We start from the raw sequence: 17,576 nt of genomic DNA on the forward strand, positions 1-17,576 counted from the left end.
ATGTTATATATATTCTATTCTGTATTTTTATAATAAGCTAGAGAAAAGAAAACATTAAGAAAATTATAAGGAAATGCATTTACAATATTGTACTGTAAGAAATCAAGGTATAAGTGGACTTGTGTGGTTCAGACTCCTGTTATACAAGGGTCCCCTGCAGATTGTTCTCTGTAAAGGGACATGCACTGCACAAATGAGCCAGGAGCCCTTAATCTTGGTCTAGCCATGAATTTGCTCAGAGACCATGGGATAGCACCTGCCCGCAGTGCCCCAGCCTCCGTATGTGCAAAATGAGGAGAGGGATTAACTCTTCCCCATGGTTGTCCTTATCTCTATGATTATGTGAGGTAGAAAGTCAATAAGTAAAATAGCTAATTACAAAAAACCCATTTACTCCATGGATCCATTAGCTTTTAGTCTTTAAAACTCAGTATCGATGCTGAGTAGCAACACTTATTAATTAACAAAATGTGCTGTGTAACTTCCAGAGACCAGTGCAGCATGAAAGACATGGGCCCCTTGGTCAGAAATTAAGAATTTCAAGATGGCGATAGCAGGGCCCCAAACCAAGCAGTGGGCCCTTTTGGGTGCCAGCCCTATGGGGCTGCATGGGTCACACACCCGGAAAACCAACTCTGGTCACCCGGGAAGCCTCTGTGACTTTCCAGGAACCATGCCAGGCCGTAAGGATTCGGTGGCAAACAGGACAGACCTGTCCTTACCTTCCTGGAACTCGCAGTTGAATAGTGCAGATAACTGTTAAGTAAACAATCACGGTGATGAATCTGTTATTGAAAACGGGGCAAGCACCGACAAGGGCAAGTGGAAGAGTGGGAACTCCCACCAGTCCGAGCCTCATCAGTTTGTGTTATGGGTTCCTATTTACGCAGTGTGGAATTTCTTTTCCATCCTTTCCAGCCCTACATAGAAGAAATTTGTGAAAGTCTCCGAGGCAACATTTTCCAAAAATTTATGGAAAGGTATGAAACTTCACGTATATGCCTGACATTTCTGGGGGGGATACTTGCTAGAACATTATTTTAACACATTAATATATATGTAAAATCTTGTACAGGTGTATCTCCTTTTACCCAGTGAGCTCTGTCCTTATTAAAATGTGTGCTGATTTGTTCATTTGACAAGTACTTAACTGAGCACGTACTATGCACCAGGCTTAGCCTTAGACTGTTACCTCAGTAGTTTAAAGTATTATTTAGGATTCACATATCTTAATTTTTTTTTTTCAACGTTTATTTATTTTTGGGACAGAGAGAGACAGAGCATGAACAGGGGAGGGGCAGAGAGAGAGGGAGACACAGAATCGGAAACAGGCTCCAGGCTCTGAGCCATCAGCCCAGAGCCCGACGCGGGGCTCGAACTCACAGACCGCGAGATCGTGACCTGGCTGAAGTCGGACGCTTAACCGACTGCGCCACCCAGGCGCCCCTAGGATTCACATATCTTAATGGCTCTTCATTTTGAATCTCTTTAGCTTCAAAATGGTCTAAAGTTTAAATAGACTATGGAACCACAACATTAAAAGTAGCTTATTGGGACACCTTTGCTAATGCAAGCCCTGTTCTGTTAACCTCATTCCTTGGTTTGCACTTTGAGATCCTGCCCCCGAAAGTGGATCAGGCCTGCACTTGATTCCTCATGTAATGGAACTGAAGGGTCCAGGCAGACGTCTGTGCTCATATACGTTATTGCGATCCCTGCTAAATACGTTCCCTTTGAGTGACTCAGACTATACGTGTGTGCTTGTCCTACAAAACCCTGAACGCATTCGGTGCTGCCTGCAAAAGTGCCCTTTCAGGCACCCAGCAGTCGGGCAAACATGAGGATTTCGAGTATTCCTCTGTGAACAGGCACCGCTGGAATTGGGGCTTTTCTGAAACCGAATCTGCGTTCGCACAGACCGTGCTCCTCTCCACAGACTCGGCTAATTTCTCGACAAGCGACATGATGATTGTGTCTCGGTGCTGGAGCAGCCCCGCAGCTGTTCCATAATTGCCCTTTAAAAACAAATGCTTCTTCACGGCGGTTTTTTGCTCCCCCCCTCCCCATAGTCTCTGAACTAAAGTAATTAAACAAAACAAAACAAAACAAAAAACGTGGTGGTGTGATCCCACTAGAGTTCAAGAGACAATTTTATCCTGGAGTAGAGTCAGTACTTGGGGGAAGCGAATATGCATACAAATGATTATTACACTTCTCTGAGCAGGAGCAGAGACTTTGCCAGAAAGCAATAGTTTACTCCGAGGGGCTAGGCTGGCTGGGTTTCAGCGGGAGGCCTGCCCGCGCTGTCTCCATCTCCGTTGGTTCGAAAATCTGACCTTTCCAACTCTTGGGTCAGCTGAGAGCTTTTACGTGATCGTTGGGCCAGAGGGGAAAAACAGGGATGGGCATAAAACTCGGGGGGGGGGGCGTCCTGTAGCTCTTTGCTCTTAGGTTCTTTCATGAGCCACCAGGCCAGCCTGCCTGTCACTTTTCTCCCTGCTGGTCGAGCCTTTGGCTCTTAGTGCCCCCCCCCCCCCACACACACACCAGCTGTTTGCATTGACACACACACACACACACACACACACACACACACACACCAGCTGTTTGCGCTTTAGGCCAGCACATGTACTGGATTTTCTGAAATCATCTTTTCTGAAACTATTCACCGTATCATGTAAATGCTTTTTTTTTTTTTTTTTTTTTTTTTTTTTTACTTATTTTTGGGACAGAGAGAGACAGAGCATGAACGGGGGAGGGGCAGAGAGAGAGGGAGACACAGAATCCAAGGCAGGCTCCAGGCTCCGAGCCATCAGCCCAGAGCCTGACGCGGGGCTCGAACTCACGGACCGCGAGATCGTGACCTGGCTGAAGTCGGACGCTTAACCGACTGCGCCACCCAGGCGCCCCTGTAAATGCTTTTTAAAAGCGAATTTCTTCATTTTTACACCGTCCTGGGTTCTTTTTCTGCGACCACAGTCTCAAATGAGAATTTAAAAACTCCGTTGTCAGACCTAGAGTTTCGTGTTTGGGTTTTGAAAAGCGTGGGCACTCCATAAATAGAACGTTGTAGCCTTCGGCCTCGGCGGGACTGGCCACACTCCCCGAGGGTCTCATGGTGAAGGCGGTCTCTCAAGGGCCTGCACTGCAGCCTGGTAATAATGAGGAAATCTTCAGCAGTGCCTTGGCCGGTCTGTGCCTTCACTTGAAGCAGGCAGGGTCCCGGGGCTAAGTTCCAGGCGGGGCTGAATCTGGGATGTGAGCTTCCGTCAGGCAGTGAACTTCAATTGCCCGGCAGTCTTAAGCGCGAGTCACAGATTGGGGTTAAAAATGCTTACCCTACACCCTGCCCGCACTGCACCCCGGTTGTTTTTGTATCTTTAACCTCTGCTCTTCCCTCTGGGGTGGCCATATGTCATCTGCAAGGGCGCTGGCTGTCAGGAGCCCTCTGTTGCCCAGGCCCTGCTCTGTCCTCAGCCCTAGTTCCTCTTCTGTCAGGAAGTGCCCAATTCCAGCTTTAGGTATTGACCAAAAATAGCACTCAGAGAACCTCCATGGACACATGACTGACCCCGGACACCCTGGGGGCTATCTGCACTTCCTAAAGAAGAGCTTGTTACAGCAAACCCATACCTCAAGGGCAAAATGTGAGTTTGAGGGTGTTCCTTTTTTGGGGGGGGGGTGTGTTCTTTTAGGGCAGGGTATGTGTTGGGATTTGGTTCCCTCTTCTCTTGGTCAGCAGGATGGTCCTCTCCCAGGTTGTTAATCTTCCCCAGCTAGTTCGCAAGTTTGTAAATCTTGTAAATTTTGTAAATCTCCAGACCACCAGCCCCTGTTGCCAGCTCTGAGCTCGAGAATCCGTGAGGGAAGGGAGTAGGAGCTGGGCCAACACACCAAGTGAATTTCAAAGGCACGGCCATGGTGTAAGCACAGAGAGCACCCCAGTGTGTGTTTGCTGGTTGGACTCATCATGCTTTAAAAAAACCAAAACGTTTGAAATAACTTTCAGAAACTCTCCAAATATAATTTGACTAACCCCACAGAGATGATAGGGAGATCAGTGAAACACTCTGTAAGCTTCATTTTAGATTCATTGACAAAAGATGCCTCAGAATTGTAAAGAGTTCTTCTGCTTTTGATTTTCAACGTGATTATATTAGCCTCAGCAATATTTTTAAAAGATCCTAAGAAGGCATATTAAATGAAACCCCCAAGAAACTGGGATATTTAGATGCCTTAAGGCATTCTGTTACAGTGCTGATAATTCCTGTACCGTGCATTTCATAAGTACTCTCTCCCTCCCCCCACCTCTCCCTTTCTCTCTCTCTCTCTCTCATTCATTCATTCATATGTCATTCATGCATTCAAAGAATGCTGGATACTGTGCCTGTGTAAGGAATTGTGCCAGGGGCTACGTGAAATCCAGCAGTCACCAAGAATATTCTTTGCCTTTGAGGAGCTTTCAATCAAGAACGCAATTCTTTTGAAAAAATGTTTTAAAACACACCCCTTAGACGGCGTTGCTCATTAATTAATGAAAATCATGTCTGTATTAAAATAGGTGTGGGGATAGGTATTTTTCTTACTTCCTAGAAGAAAAATCTATTCACGCAGTTGAGTAAATTGTGGGAGCAAATCGGCTCAGTAGGACTTGGCGCATCTTGCGATTGTAGCCTCAGGGGCTTTTTCTCCTACAGCATTTGTGTCTTAGAGCAACAGTGCTGGGTCTGGGTTCAGGTCTGACCCCACCACTCCTCTCACTGTGTGACCTTGGCCACGCCTGGGTCTCCTCTGCTGCGGAATGGGCATCTTCATCGACCAGGGCCTTGCACATGAAAAGCCCCATGGGGTGTCTGGTGTTCTTAGAATTCTTTACAAATACTAATTTTCTTGTCGCTTAGAGCGGCATGGTCCGGTATGGTAGCCACTAGCCACGTGTGACTCCTGAGCACTTGAAATGACCGGTGTGACGAGTGTGAATGAAGATGGGCTCCAAGTGCAAAATACACACTTAAGTTTCAAAACCAAATGTAGGAACTAGGTTGTAGAATGCCTCGCTACTAATTTTATACCGATTACGTGTTGAAATGATAGTTTTTTTGCTGTACTGGGGTTCAGGAAAGTAACGGTATTCAGATTAAACTACCAGCGTGGCTCACGTTAGGCCTTCTCTTGGACGGTGCCGATTCAGATAAAGACGCAGTAACCACAGTTTAAGGGGAACGCGCTGTCTTTCACCTGAATCGTAAAATAAAGCCGCGAATCCTGGGGAATGCTTTGCGAAAAACACGTTGAAGAAAACATGCCTCTGGTCAAGAAGCAACACAGGTGTTCCATCCGAGGTTGTCTGTTAACATTGCCCAGTCAACCCGACTCCTGTGACACGTGACTCTTCAGTGACCATTATTATATTCTTTTTTTAGTGACAAGTTCACCCGATTTTGCCAGTGGAAAAACGTAGAATTAAACATCCATGTGAGTATCCTCTTAATTCTTCCCCCCCCCCTTTTTTTTAAATAAAAACTTCCTCTGGCTTAACTTCGTGAGAAAATACTTTATCCCGGAGCACACTCCCACGGGTAATGCGCCACTAACAGATGTCTCCCTTACAGCTTTAACGTAAGAAGAATTCATCCCCCCGTACCCGGTTTCATAAACAGTTCGAGGTTTAATTCTCTTTTTTCCCATTCATATAAGGATGTGTTTATTTAGTTAAGAAAGGGTATTTTAAGCAGTGACTGACCCACAGAAATAGTAGTAAAAAATACAAGTCTCCTACAGAATGTGCTTCCCACATGCTCTTGTCTTTTGGCATCCTAGTAAAGAGTCTCTTCTCTTTCTTATTATTAGGTCTAATCTTGTCATAAGAATGATGGCATCTCTTATTAGCCCAAGGTTTCATCTCCTTTTTTTTAATTTATTTTTTTTTTAAATATTTTTGAGAGTGAGAAAAGCAGTCCTCAGAAACCGGCTACTTTCTAACACACATTTCCCGAAAGGCTCACCTGCTTCCAGCTTTCAACCTCAAGTTCTGGGGCATGCCCCCTGCTTCACTTTTAGAACCCTCCTTTTTTTTTTTTTTTTTTTAATTTTTTTAATGTTTATTTATTTATTTTTTTGTTTTGAGAAAGAGAGCGCGAGCGGGGGAGGGACAGAGAGAAAGGCAGACACAGAATCCGAAGCAGGCTTCAGACTCCGAGCCGTCAGCACAGAGCCTGACACGGGGCTTGAACTCACAAACCCGAAGATCGTGACCTGAGCCATAGTCAGACGCTAAATCAGCTGAGCCACCCAGGTGCCCCATACCCTCCTTTCTTGATACAGCATCTTTTACCTTCCCCTTCACGTCCATTTGTAAGAAAAAGAAATCATCAACTGGATTTTTTTTTTTTTAACTTGAGGATACCATTGGGAGAAGCAGTTGTGTGTGTGTGTGTGTGTGTGTGTGTGTGTGTGGTTTTTTTTTTTTTTAATTCTTCTTTTTTTTTTTTTTAAACTTCCCCTTTCTTTCACAGTTCCTGGCAGGATTGTAGAAACAAGAGGGAAATCACACATTTTTCAAAAATATCCTCTGTATTTGCCATAGAGCTTTCTCACGCTTCTGCTCCTTCAGCAGACCCCGGGTGCTCATGTCCTGCTGTCTGTCCCCTGAGCATCAGATGTGAGGCCTGTGGGCCCAGTTAGCTGTGGCTGCAAACGTGTTTCAAGGGCTGTGTGGGGGGAACCCTTCAGGAACCTGACCCTTAACTTGCCAGCATGCATAAGCTACTAAGGTGTTTGCTCTTTTCCGACTGCCCCTTTAGACATCGGGCTCACTGTCTGCCTTTGTACCATCGAAGACTGTTAAAGCTACTTGGGAGGTGGGGCATTGCTGAGATCCTGACACAAGGAAAGGGCTTATGAATGAAGCCTCTTTATACACTTTCCTCCTACTTCGGGTCTTGTTTCATGCTCACATGCCCAGCATGAGTCCTAGCGATTCCCTGACGTTATCGATAAAAAATTCACATGGCCGGCACCCGCCGAGTTTTCTCATCATATGGCCCACTGTTAGGAAAACATAGATGCCCTCGATGTAGACTTATTTTTTTTACCATGACAGTTCCTGGAATTGCTGAGCTGTTCCCACACTTCCGGCTTCAGAGTAGCTGAGGTGGGTTTTCATTTGGACTAGAAATTTCACACTCCCCTGTCTTCGGGGCATACGGCTTACGACCTAAAATGCAGGAGAGCGGAAAAACAATCTGACTCGGCTCCCACTCTGTCCTCGTCCCACTCGCCTCCCTTTTGTGCGCTTTGAGGGTGGAGCACATGGAGGTTCTAGAACGTCTTGCAGCCTTGCCCATCTCGTCTTGCAGTCCGGGGAATCAGTCGCAGAAAGAGCAGATCCCTCTGTCAGAATTGCTCTTTTAGTAACTGTGTGTTGCATGAAAACAACAGCATGATTTTAATGCAATTCTGTGTTTTCGTATCGTGTTTTGAATTCACAGTTGACCATGAATGATTTCAGCGTACATAGAATCATTGGACGAGGAGGATTTGGTGAAGTGTATGGTTGCAGGAAAGCAGACACTGGAAAAATGTAAGCTTTCTATGGGTTCTGTGCTTGCATCAAAAGAAAACACCTGCATAGATTTGTGGAAGCCCCCGATCTCACTCCTGAAGTAACTTAACCTCAGAAAGAAAAGGGCTGTTTTTTGTGAGGCATCAGAAATGAGAACAGTTGGCTGGAACTTCCATCACGTAGGGTGAAATGGGAAGTTAGCCAGTGACTATGTGTCATGAGCCCCTATCACTCAGGCCGTGGGTGAAGCAGTCTGGGACCTAGAAGTGACCAAGAAGGGGCATTCTGTGCCGCCTCCCGGGCCAATCCGGTTGCAAAGAATTCTCTGCTTCGCAGAGGAGAGAACTTTTCTTCTAGAGAGTGACCACCCGTGATTTAGCACAAACGCTTTTCGGTGGTGTAACATCCCAGGAGACGTCAGTTCCCGTAGTTGGGTAGCTCGAGCCCTGGCGAACAGGATGCCCTCCTAGGAGGGTCATGATCATGGGTCTCCATGACTGCATCGGCCGCTGATCGTACAGGTGGTTGATGTGAGGCAGTTAACATGCACGTGTGCCAGGTGTGAGGCTCTTCTGGAAAGTGAATGGTGGAGTTCTTAAGTGGTGTGGGTGTCCGGGGGGGGGGGGGGCTAGTTTTTAGAAGCAGTTTGTTTATGTGAGCATATATCCAAAAGCAAAAGACAATGGGAAAATACAGTTTGATAGGCCCAGAACCACCAGTTTGATAGAGTGACAGGCCTTTTAGAATAACAGCAAAGTGAAATAGTCTATGCGGCTTGGTCTGAGTCGGTGTAAGAGGAGTAGTTGGGGTCAGCGAATTCAGTGTCCTTCTCCCCCCACCACCGGGTCATCACTCAGCCTCTGCTCGGGTCCTCCCCGTGATCGGGCACTGACGGCCTTGCCAGGTGGCCCTCTTAGTTTTCAGACAGGTCCAGTAACTGGCACGATCTTTAGTAGGTGGGGGCTGGAATTCACCTTCACTAACTTACAGCCACTGGTCTTCCTGTTTTGGGGCCCTGCGTGGGGTGAACCCAGTGTCTGGCACTCGGGCCTCTGAAGTCTGGTGCCCTGCTGAGACAGGATGGCCTGGTGATCCAGAGTGGGGGCCCTGGCGTCCCATGGCCGGGTCAGACCCGGCTTCCGCTTTCCGGCCGGCACGAGGTTTGTGCCTTCTCTCGGCCTCTGCACCCAAGTCTGTAGGGTGGGGAAGATACTTCCCGGTTGTGAGAATTGAACGGGATGATACATCGTAAAGCCTGCAGATAACTGCCTGTTCCATAGTCCGTATTAGCGAACAATCCTCTGCGGCCCCGTGTCTCGTCCCGATTCTGTACTCCCGCGGTGGACTTTGACGCTAAGTGTCGCTCTTCCTTTGGCGCTTATTCCGTTTCACCAAATGTGTTCGCTTGCCTTCCTCACGGCCCAGGTGTTTAGGAGATCTGCTAATCTGCCACATGATGTGCAAGTCAATAATGTCACCGTGTGTCCCTGCTTTACGTTGGTTATTTCACGCGATTCTCTGTGTGTGGAAGACTGTCTTCCACTTTCTAGAACAAGGGTAGACACTTACCGGGGAGTCCCACGGCTAGGAAGCGGCCAGGCTCAGTCCCTGTGGATCCTGGAGCCCATCCGTGAACTGCCACCCACCTCGCTCAGAAGCCAGTCGCAGCCAACTGGCTTAACCCAGGGGCTCAAGGCCCGTGTGTGCCAGGTTCTCCGGTCTGCAGTTTGAACGTTCTTCCAAACGCCAGCCTGGTAGGGGCTAGTGATAGAAGCAGTAGGACACAGTTTGAAAATTCATCATAGAACTTGAATGAAGAACACGTTACTTCATATGTTCTCATGTGTAATCCCTTAACTAAGCAAATTAACGTCTCCATCAGTGGATTTGTTATAAAGAGCTCCTGGGAGAGTCGATAAAATTACCAAATTTGGGGGCGGCTGGGTAGCTGGGTCGGTGGAGCATTGCCTCTTGATTTCGGCTCAGGTCACGATCCCAGAGTTGTGGGATCGAGCTCCATGTCGGGCTCCGGGCGGGACGTGAAACCTGCTTGACATTCTCAACCACTTTCTCTCTTTCCCCACCACCCGCTCTATGCTGCTCCTGTGCACGCACTCTCTCTCTCTCTCTAAAAAGAAAAGCAAATATCAAATTTGAACATCCCTCTCTCTTTTGCTAAGTCATAACATTGTGAGTTATGATCAGTTAGAAACAAGTGGATTTTCTGTGTCCCGTCACAGCCAGACAAACATCCACATTGTGTGCCGGGGCCTTGTAAAGTGGGACTTACAGTCACACACAGAGTTCTGAAGCCCCTGAGGCCCCTGTGAAAATGTCCTTTCAGCTTTCTGCTGTGCTGCTGACAAATCATCCTTCTTTCTTTAACCTGCGATTATAGAGAATGCCAAATAGCATGTCTGCATTACCTTAATAGAAGTTTGTTCCAAGGCTTCAGAAAGCTTGAGTTGTCAGCTCTTTCTTCTCCACCAACTTTTATATGAAAGTCTTACGGATTCTTTTTATTATTTGAAAATACGATAACTTCAATATCCAGATTAAAAACAAATCAGGGCGGGCTCAGTGAGTGGAGCATGTGACTCTTGATCTCCAGGTCGTCCATTCGAGCCCCACACTGGGTGCAGAGATTACTTAAAAAAACTAAAAACAAACCAATCAAACAGCATTTTAGAACGTGCCTTTTTGAGCATGGGCCGTCCCTTTTCATTTTGTTGGTTGCCAGTGTTTGAGTCTTGCCCCCTGCACTCTTGCAAAATCTTGACCACTGCTGAAATCACAGTTCCTAAAAGCTAAATATTACACACACTACTGCAACACACAGTAGCAACTAAATAGCAACAATATGTCCAAAGTTTTATTTTCACCAAATTTATTCACATCCCTCTACTTCAGGTTCTCATTTAACTGGAACTTCTATTTGTGTAATGGTATTAATATCTTAATTATTGCTTAATTTTTTAAGCTTTATTTTGATTTAAAATTTTTTAAAGAAACATTTTATTTTATTTTATTTTATTTTATTTTATTATTTTATTTTATTTATTTTTGAGAGAGAGTAAGTGCATGAGGGAGAAGCAGAGAGGGAGGGAGATCGAGAATCCCAAGCAGGCCCTGCACCCAGCATGGAGCCCAAAGCAGGGCTTGATCTCACAAACCATAAGATCATGACCTGAGCCAAAATCAAGAGGCCGATGGATGCTTAACTGACTGAGCCACCCTGGCGCCCCTGACACCTTTTTATTTCAAATTTTATTTTTGACACCTAATTTTAGGTTTACAGAAAGGGTTCAAAAACACACCCAGTATCTCTGTCTTATGTTACTATGGAACATTTGTCCTAACAAATGAACTAATATACATTATTATTCACTGAAGTTTCTACTTTTTTGGGGTTTTTTTACTTTACTTAAGAAAAATTTTTTTTTAATGTTCATTTATCTGTGAGAGACAGAGAGCATGAGCAGGGGAGGGGCAGAGAGAGAGGGAGACCCAGAATCTGAAACAGGCTCCGAGCTGTCAGCACAGAGCCCGATGCGGGGCTCGAACCCACGAACTGTGAGCATAAGTCGGACGCTTAACCGTCTGAGCCACCCAGGCGCCCCTTTACTTTTTTACTCTTTACCCAATGGCCTTTTGTGTTAACCAGATCCTGTGTTACATTTAAGTCCTCTCGTCCCCTTAGGCTCCTTTAGACTGTGTAGTTTCTTGGACTCTCCTTGTTTCTGAGGGGCTGTGCTGCTTTGAGGACCCGTGGCCAGGTGTATTGTATGATGTCTTCCAGTTTAGACATGCTTTCCTCCTGGTTATACTGGGGCTGTGGGCTTTTGGAAGGAAGACCCCAGTGGCAGAACACCATTCTCATCGCGTCCTATCATGGGGGCCCATCGTCAACATGACTCCTCACTGTTGATGCTGACCTTGACCGCCTACTTGAGGTCACGTTTGTCAGGCTTCTCCACCATAACTTCACTGTCCCCTCTCTTCCACACTGTCCTCTTGGAAAGGAGCTTACTGTGTGCCGTCCCCACCCAAGGAGTGAGGAGGGACGCTCCACGTTGAAATGTTTTCTTAATGCGTGCAAAATTTAAAAAATACATTTTTTTTTACAAATATTTCTTTTTTATAATTTTTTTCTTTTTTTTTGCATGACAGTCAGCAAGTACCATTTTGCTTCTTTCAAACACTTCCCGAGTCTTTAGAAACTTTCCCCAGTACGACATGGATCGTTTAAAGCAGCTTGGATTCTTTCCAGCGCAGCTCTTTCAATAACATTTATGTTTCCAGGTACGCAATGAAATGCCTGGATAAGAAGAGGATCAAGATGAAACAAGGAGAAACATTAGCCTTAAATGAGAGGATTATGTTGTCTCTTGTGAGCACAGGGGTGAGTATTCTGTTTGGAGCACTGCTTGCTCTGGTCTTTGCTGGTTGCTCGGTTTTCCAGATCGAGACAATTTATTTAAAATGCAGGCATTCTTTCCCGGCAAATTATGCAGCCAGCCAGTTTTCGGGTGAGTGAGCGTTTATAGCAGGGAAAAGCAGCACTAAGTTAATATAAATAGTGTAGAATCCGCATATTATCTCTGTTTAATTTGGGAGTTGGAAAAGTGCTAGCAACCATCATTATGCACACCCACGACGTCTCCCTTTAGTGGCTGTTTTATGACTTTCCTCTCTGCGGAACGTGGTTGCCGAGATGGCAGGAAATAATCGCGGCAACGGCAACGAAATCACTTGAGTCTAGTTAAGAACTGAGTGCATGACGGAGGACTGACCCAGAGAAGCTGGAGTACAAGGAAAGTCGCTCTTGTCCTTTGTAAACAGATAGAGAGGAAGCATCTTGGATTACTCAAGTCCGAATTGCACTTGGGGCTGTGCGCCATCAGGAGAAGGTGGCTCTGTCTTCGGGGCCCTTGCTGCTTTTCACCTGCTGCCGTGGACTTCGGTCATTTCCATTTCCAAAACGGTGTTTCCACCTGTTGGACAGTTTATTTGTCCATCAGCCTAGCATTTTTAGCTCAGCCTGTGTCAAAAACTTCTGCCCCGTGACTTCTTGCAAAACAGGATCCCATTCTGGCCGTTTTTGCAGTGAACGGTATGAACCTTGGCGTTTCTGTATTTGAACAGATGGGTATGAAGACACCCAGAAAAACTCAGTGTCCCAGAAACCTGGGCAGTCCTGCGTGTGCCAGAGGGCCTGCCATCCAGCATGCCGAGGGGGTCAGGGACTCAGGGTCTCCAAGGGAAGGCAGGAAATGAGGGTGGAGTGGCCAGACCCATGCTGAGTGCCTCCCCCTGTGAATTTAAAGCTAATCACCAAGCCAAGAAGGTTTATATGCAGTGAGATATATTGGGGAGGGTGTGGCCTCCCAGTAGCCTAGCTGGTTTCTAAACAGGCTCATTCTCACCCAAAGGATAAAGGAATCAGACTTTAATGGTGAATCAAAGAACCCTTTTCGACTAGTAAGCAAGGAACCCGACACCCGGAGGGGTTAATTTCCTTATCCAGAGTCTATGGACCCTCTGACTAGTGTTCCTGTCTTACGATCACCTTCTAAGCTCTGTGTTTTTTGGTTAGCACCTATATTTAATGTATTGTGGTTTATGTTTTCCTGGGGTTCGTTTGAAGCAGTTTCAGAAAGGTTATATGCTACCGAAGTAAAGGATTCTCATAATTTGGCTCAACCATAATAAAAAAAGAACACTGTAGCTATAAATAATCTCTAACTATGTGCCTCTGCCTCCTAACATCTGGACATTGAGCATTTCAAGTAAGAGTTGTGTTGGGTGCGTGACCGCGTTTGCACCTACTTGGAACCGAAGCTAAGCAGCTCACACACTGTTGGAATCAGTAAGAATGGCATTGGTTTCTAGTTTCTATTGGAAATGTCATTGCCTTAAATTTCAAACATGGGTGTGCCCTTACTGCAGATTTTAAGTGGTAATTAAAATATTAATTTTTCATGAGCCATCTCCACACCTTGCATGTTTATTCTCAAGAAGGCCTGTGGGGAAAATGTTGGGAGTGTTGAAGAAATATACATACAGTTTTCACATAGCATTTTTATAGTTACTTTTTTCAGGCGAGGGGGAATATGGTTATGTAGATGTATCGGTCATTCTTCACCCATCTTAACCCTCTACGGGAATAAATAAAAAATTGGTCTACTACTTTGAGCTAATTTAAAAGAATTATTTATATTTTTAATTCAAGTATCAAGCCTTTTTGTTTGGTTTCATTTTTTGGGAATTAGAGGTTGATGTTTTTTACTTATCAAATACATAATTTAACCAAAAGTGCTGTAACAACACTATTTGGAATTTTTTCCTTTTTTGCTAATCAAAGGCCACTTTTTCTGGTTCTTTAATCATCTTTAAGTTAAAATCACCTCACCAGGCTACACTTAAGATCAGCCTGTTGGCGTGGACTGGACTGCCGTCCCTCATTACAGTTTTCCTTTTATTGGGAGGGTTTTTTTGTTTGTTTGCTTGTTTTTCCTTCCAATTTCAAGTTGAGTGTTTCTTCCCCCAACCTTTCAAAGAGACAGTGGCAGTACCATTCCCAGTTTGATTCTAGAATAGTAAAAGGGTAATCTTCAGGATTAAGAACTGGGATAAGTATGTCCACAGGTGAGAGTGTCCATAGCTGAGAAAGAACAGTCAGCACCTTCATTAAACAGTCACATAGTGTCCTCCGAAGTGTCATTCATTCCTTGAAACACGTTTCCGTGCCTAGATCATGCCAGGCATTCTCCTGCAGGATGAAGGGTCCCAAACTGTGACTTTGGTCCCTGCTCTTTTAGAGCTACACAGAATGAGGGAAGGTGGTAGTGTTCGCATGATCTCAGAAATGTATAAATAATCAGGACACCTCTAGAAGGTGCCCGGTGCTCAGGAGGCACTTAGCAGGGAGGAGGTGACAAGGGATAGTCCTCAGAGGTCACAGGAGGTGTCAGTGCTTGTCTGGGTCCTGGGCGCTTCAGGAGGCTTTGCAGACTTTGGAGAAGGTCAGCTGAGCTGGGGTCTCGAGTGGTGCGTGCATAGTCCCAGATGAAGTTGGAGTGGAGAGGGAGACCGACAGGCCAGGCCAGCCTGTAAAGAGCTTTCTAGGCCAATACTGAGGATTTAAAAAAGGAAAAAAAATCTTTTAGCAATTGGAGACAAAGTGTTTTAAGCAGGAAGTTAACAGAAGCCTCCTCCTGACTGCAAGGTGGAGAATTTTCTTGAAGAAATACTTCGTGCTGTATTTTATCACAGTTTTGCAGAGTTCCTGCAAAAATACAAGCTGTTTTGCTCGGTACTGGTAGGAAATCAAAGAAGACAGTTCCTTGCTGAGGGTCTACCTCTACGAGGCCCTTTAGTTCTTACTGCCTTTAATTTGTAATCAAGGCAGAACATCTTAACCATAATGATGTTCACAACTGTATCAGCCCCATCGCCGAACTGCCATTTTTTCACACTGGTCGGTATTTGGTTCTTTGCGTCTCGAGCTTCCCACGAGACCTGGTGTGGTATCTGCCCAGCACCTGAGAGGTGACGGATTGCAGTCAGCATACAGATAACTGAATTGCATCCCTTTAACTGAGCTCTTACTTGACTTTGCCACAGAAGCCCAGCCTTTGTGAGCAGCATAAGTAACATAGAACCCTGGAGAGGGTCAGGAGACTGGGGGTTGAAATCCTGGCTGGCTACCACATTTCTTTGTGACCTCAGGCAAGTCATTTCCCCTTTTTAGGGCCTTAGTTTCTTTATTTTAAAAATAAACACGCAGGACCAGGTGTTTTTTTTTTTTTTTAAAGAGCCTTCCTGTTCAGAAAGCCTCTGATGCTAAATCTACAGTTCATGTCCCTTCTTAATAACATATGATCTTAAGTGAACCTATTTTGTTTGCCTTTTGCCATTTCCTCGGGGCTACCATTAGAAGGATCATATCCCATTGTGTTCAGAAATACCCCTTCGCAGGGTCCACCGTCTCCTTGGTGGAGTGAGTACAGATGCCCTCTGGAGCTGGGAAAGACTCTGGCCTCGCTAAGTTCTGGGTCCACCCGCCTCTCTGCTCTACAGATGAATTGCTCATCGGATCAGGAACCAGAGTGTGTGGGGAACCCCATTCAGGAAGGAGCAGAATGAGCCATCTTCAGCAGGCTATTAAAAAGGTGGTTCCCTAAGGGCTTCCAAGTGGGAGGGTGTCCCCCACCTCCAGGAAGGCCACATGGCTTTTAACAGAAAAAGGAAAGCACTTTCATTTTGCCTGTTTAAAGCAAAATCAGCCTTGAAATCAGTAATCACTAATACCATCTCAACGATGTTTTAAGGCAAACTAGGTAATCACAAAATGAAATTTGTAGTTCATTCCGGAAGATACATGGAAATTGTATTCAAGTTCATGAACCTCTGGTATAGAAAGGAGTCAGATGTATCAGTATGCCCTTAATACAGAGGTTTGGACGATGCAGATTCAGTGTATAGATTATTCTGTTGAAACCTGACTATTTTCTGTGGAATTTAATGATTTTTTTGTTTCTGTTAAGAAAGTGGATATAGATGTGGGGTGTTTTTTTGGCCAGTTTCTATTTTAATCAGTTGAGTGGCGAGTATACACTGTACATAAAGAATCTAAATGGACCCAGTTATAGATCTGGCTTAGCACTGAGGAGTTTTCACAAGGGAACACAAGCATGTATCCAGCACTCAGATCAAGGGATAGAAAGTTAGTCGTATTCCTTGGGGCACCTGGGTGGCTCAGTCGGATGAGCATCCACCTTCGGCTCCGGTCGTGATCTTGCCGTTTGTGAGTTTGAGCCCTGCGTCGGGCTCACTGCTGTCGGTACAGAGCCTGCCTTCAGATCCTCTGTCCCTAATCTCTCTCTCTCTCTCTCTCTCTCTCTCTCTGCCCCTCCCCTGCTTATGCTCTCTCTCAAAAATAAACATTAAAAATAATAAATAAATAAATAAATAAATAAATAAATAAATAAATAAAATAAAGTTACTTATATTCCCGAAGTCTTGTGCCTCTTCCAGTCACCTACCCCGCGCCCAGGTTAACTACTACCCAGATATCTAACACTGTCATTTAATTTGGCTTTGCCTGTGTTTGAACTTGGTATACATGTGCCCTCTCGCGTCTGGCTTCTCTCAGCGTGGCTTGTGAGATTCACCTGCATCATCGCACGTGGCCATGGTACATTCTGCGGCTACGTAGCAGAGGTCTGCAAGTTGCGTATGGCCGACGGACCAGATCTGGCTTGTGGCCTTTTTTTCTGTAGAGCCCATGGACTGGCAATGGGTTTTCCATTCCTGAGGCATTGTACGGAAAATAAACAAAGGATACGTGACAGAGGTGGCCTGGAGCCTGCAAAACCGAAAATAATTCGTGTCTAGCCCCTTGTACACAAACTTGCTGACCCTTGCTGTGTAGCATTCCCCCGCGTAAAGTGACCGCGGTTCACGCATCCGTTCTAATACCGGTAGACATCCGGGTTACTTTCCGCTTGGGGCTCCTTTGAACAGTGCTGCGAGGAGCATTCTCTTGCAGTTCTCTTAGTGCACGTTGGGTACGGGCTGCTGTGAGGTGTGCAGTTGGCGGTGGAAATGCTGACGCCTGGGGCTTGCAGAGGGGGCCCGGTTTCGGCAGATGGCCCCGACCAGCTGCCAGAGCGGTTGTTGGCACCGTGCGCTCCTGGGTGCCGTATGTAGGGGTTCCGTTTACACCCTGTCTTTCCAGCCACTTGGCCTTGGTGGTCTTTTTGATTTTGCCCATTCTCTTGGGGTTTAGCGATAACACATTGTGAGGACACATCTCCTTGGTGACCACTGATGCCCAGCACCTGTTCATCGGCTTGAGAGCCGTTCGATGACCCTCCTATGTTTAGTGCCTTTATTGATTTGTTGGCTGGTTTATTCATTTATATTGTTATTATTACTCCTACTATTGCCTTTTTTTTGCCACTGCTCTGTTGGGTCGTTTGCCTTTTCCTTTATTGATTTATGAGAG

At 45.7% G+C, this 17,576-nt stretch overlaps 1 protein-coding gene across 1 annotated transcript in view; it reads left to right on the forward strand.

Annotated features, from left to right (window-relative positions):
• Positions 1-17,576, forward strand: part of GRK3 (G protein-coupled receptor kinase 3) — a 127,962-nt gene that overhangs the window by 75,382 nt on the left and 35,004 nt on the right. Inside the window, exons 6-9 of the mRNA XM_030335772.1 lie at positions 919-980; positions 5,424-5,475; positions 7,491-7,582; positions 11,867-11,966. Of these exons, the coding sequence (XP_030191632.1) occupies positions 919-980; positions 5,424-5,475; positions 7,491-7,582; positions 11,867-11,966 (306 nt within the window). The remainder of the gene's footprint in view (positions 1-918; positions 981-5,423; positions 5,476-7,490; positions 7,583-11,866; positions 11,967-17,576) is intronic.

This window comes from Lynx canadensis, chromosome D3 (genome assembly GCF_007474595.2).
Source record: "Lynx canadensis isolate LIC74 chromosome D3, mLynCan4.pri.v2, whole genome shotgun sequence".
Lineage (NCBI taxonomy): Eukaryota > Metazoa > Chordata > Mammalia > Carnivora > Felidae > Lynx > Lynx canadensis.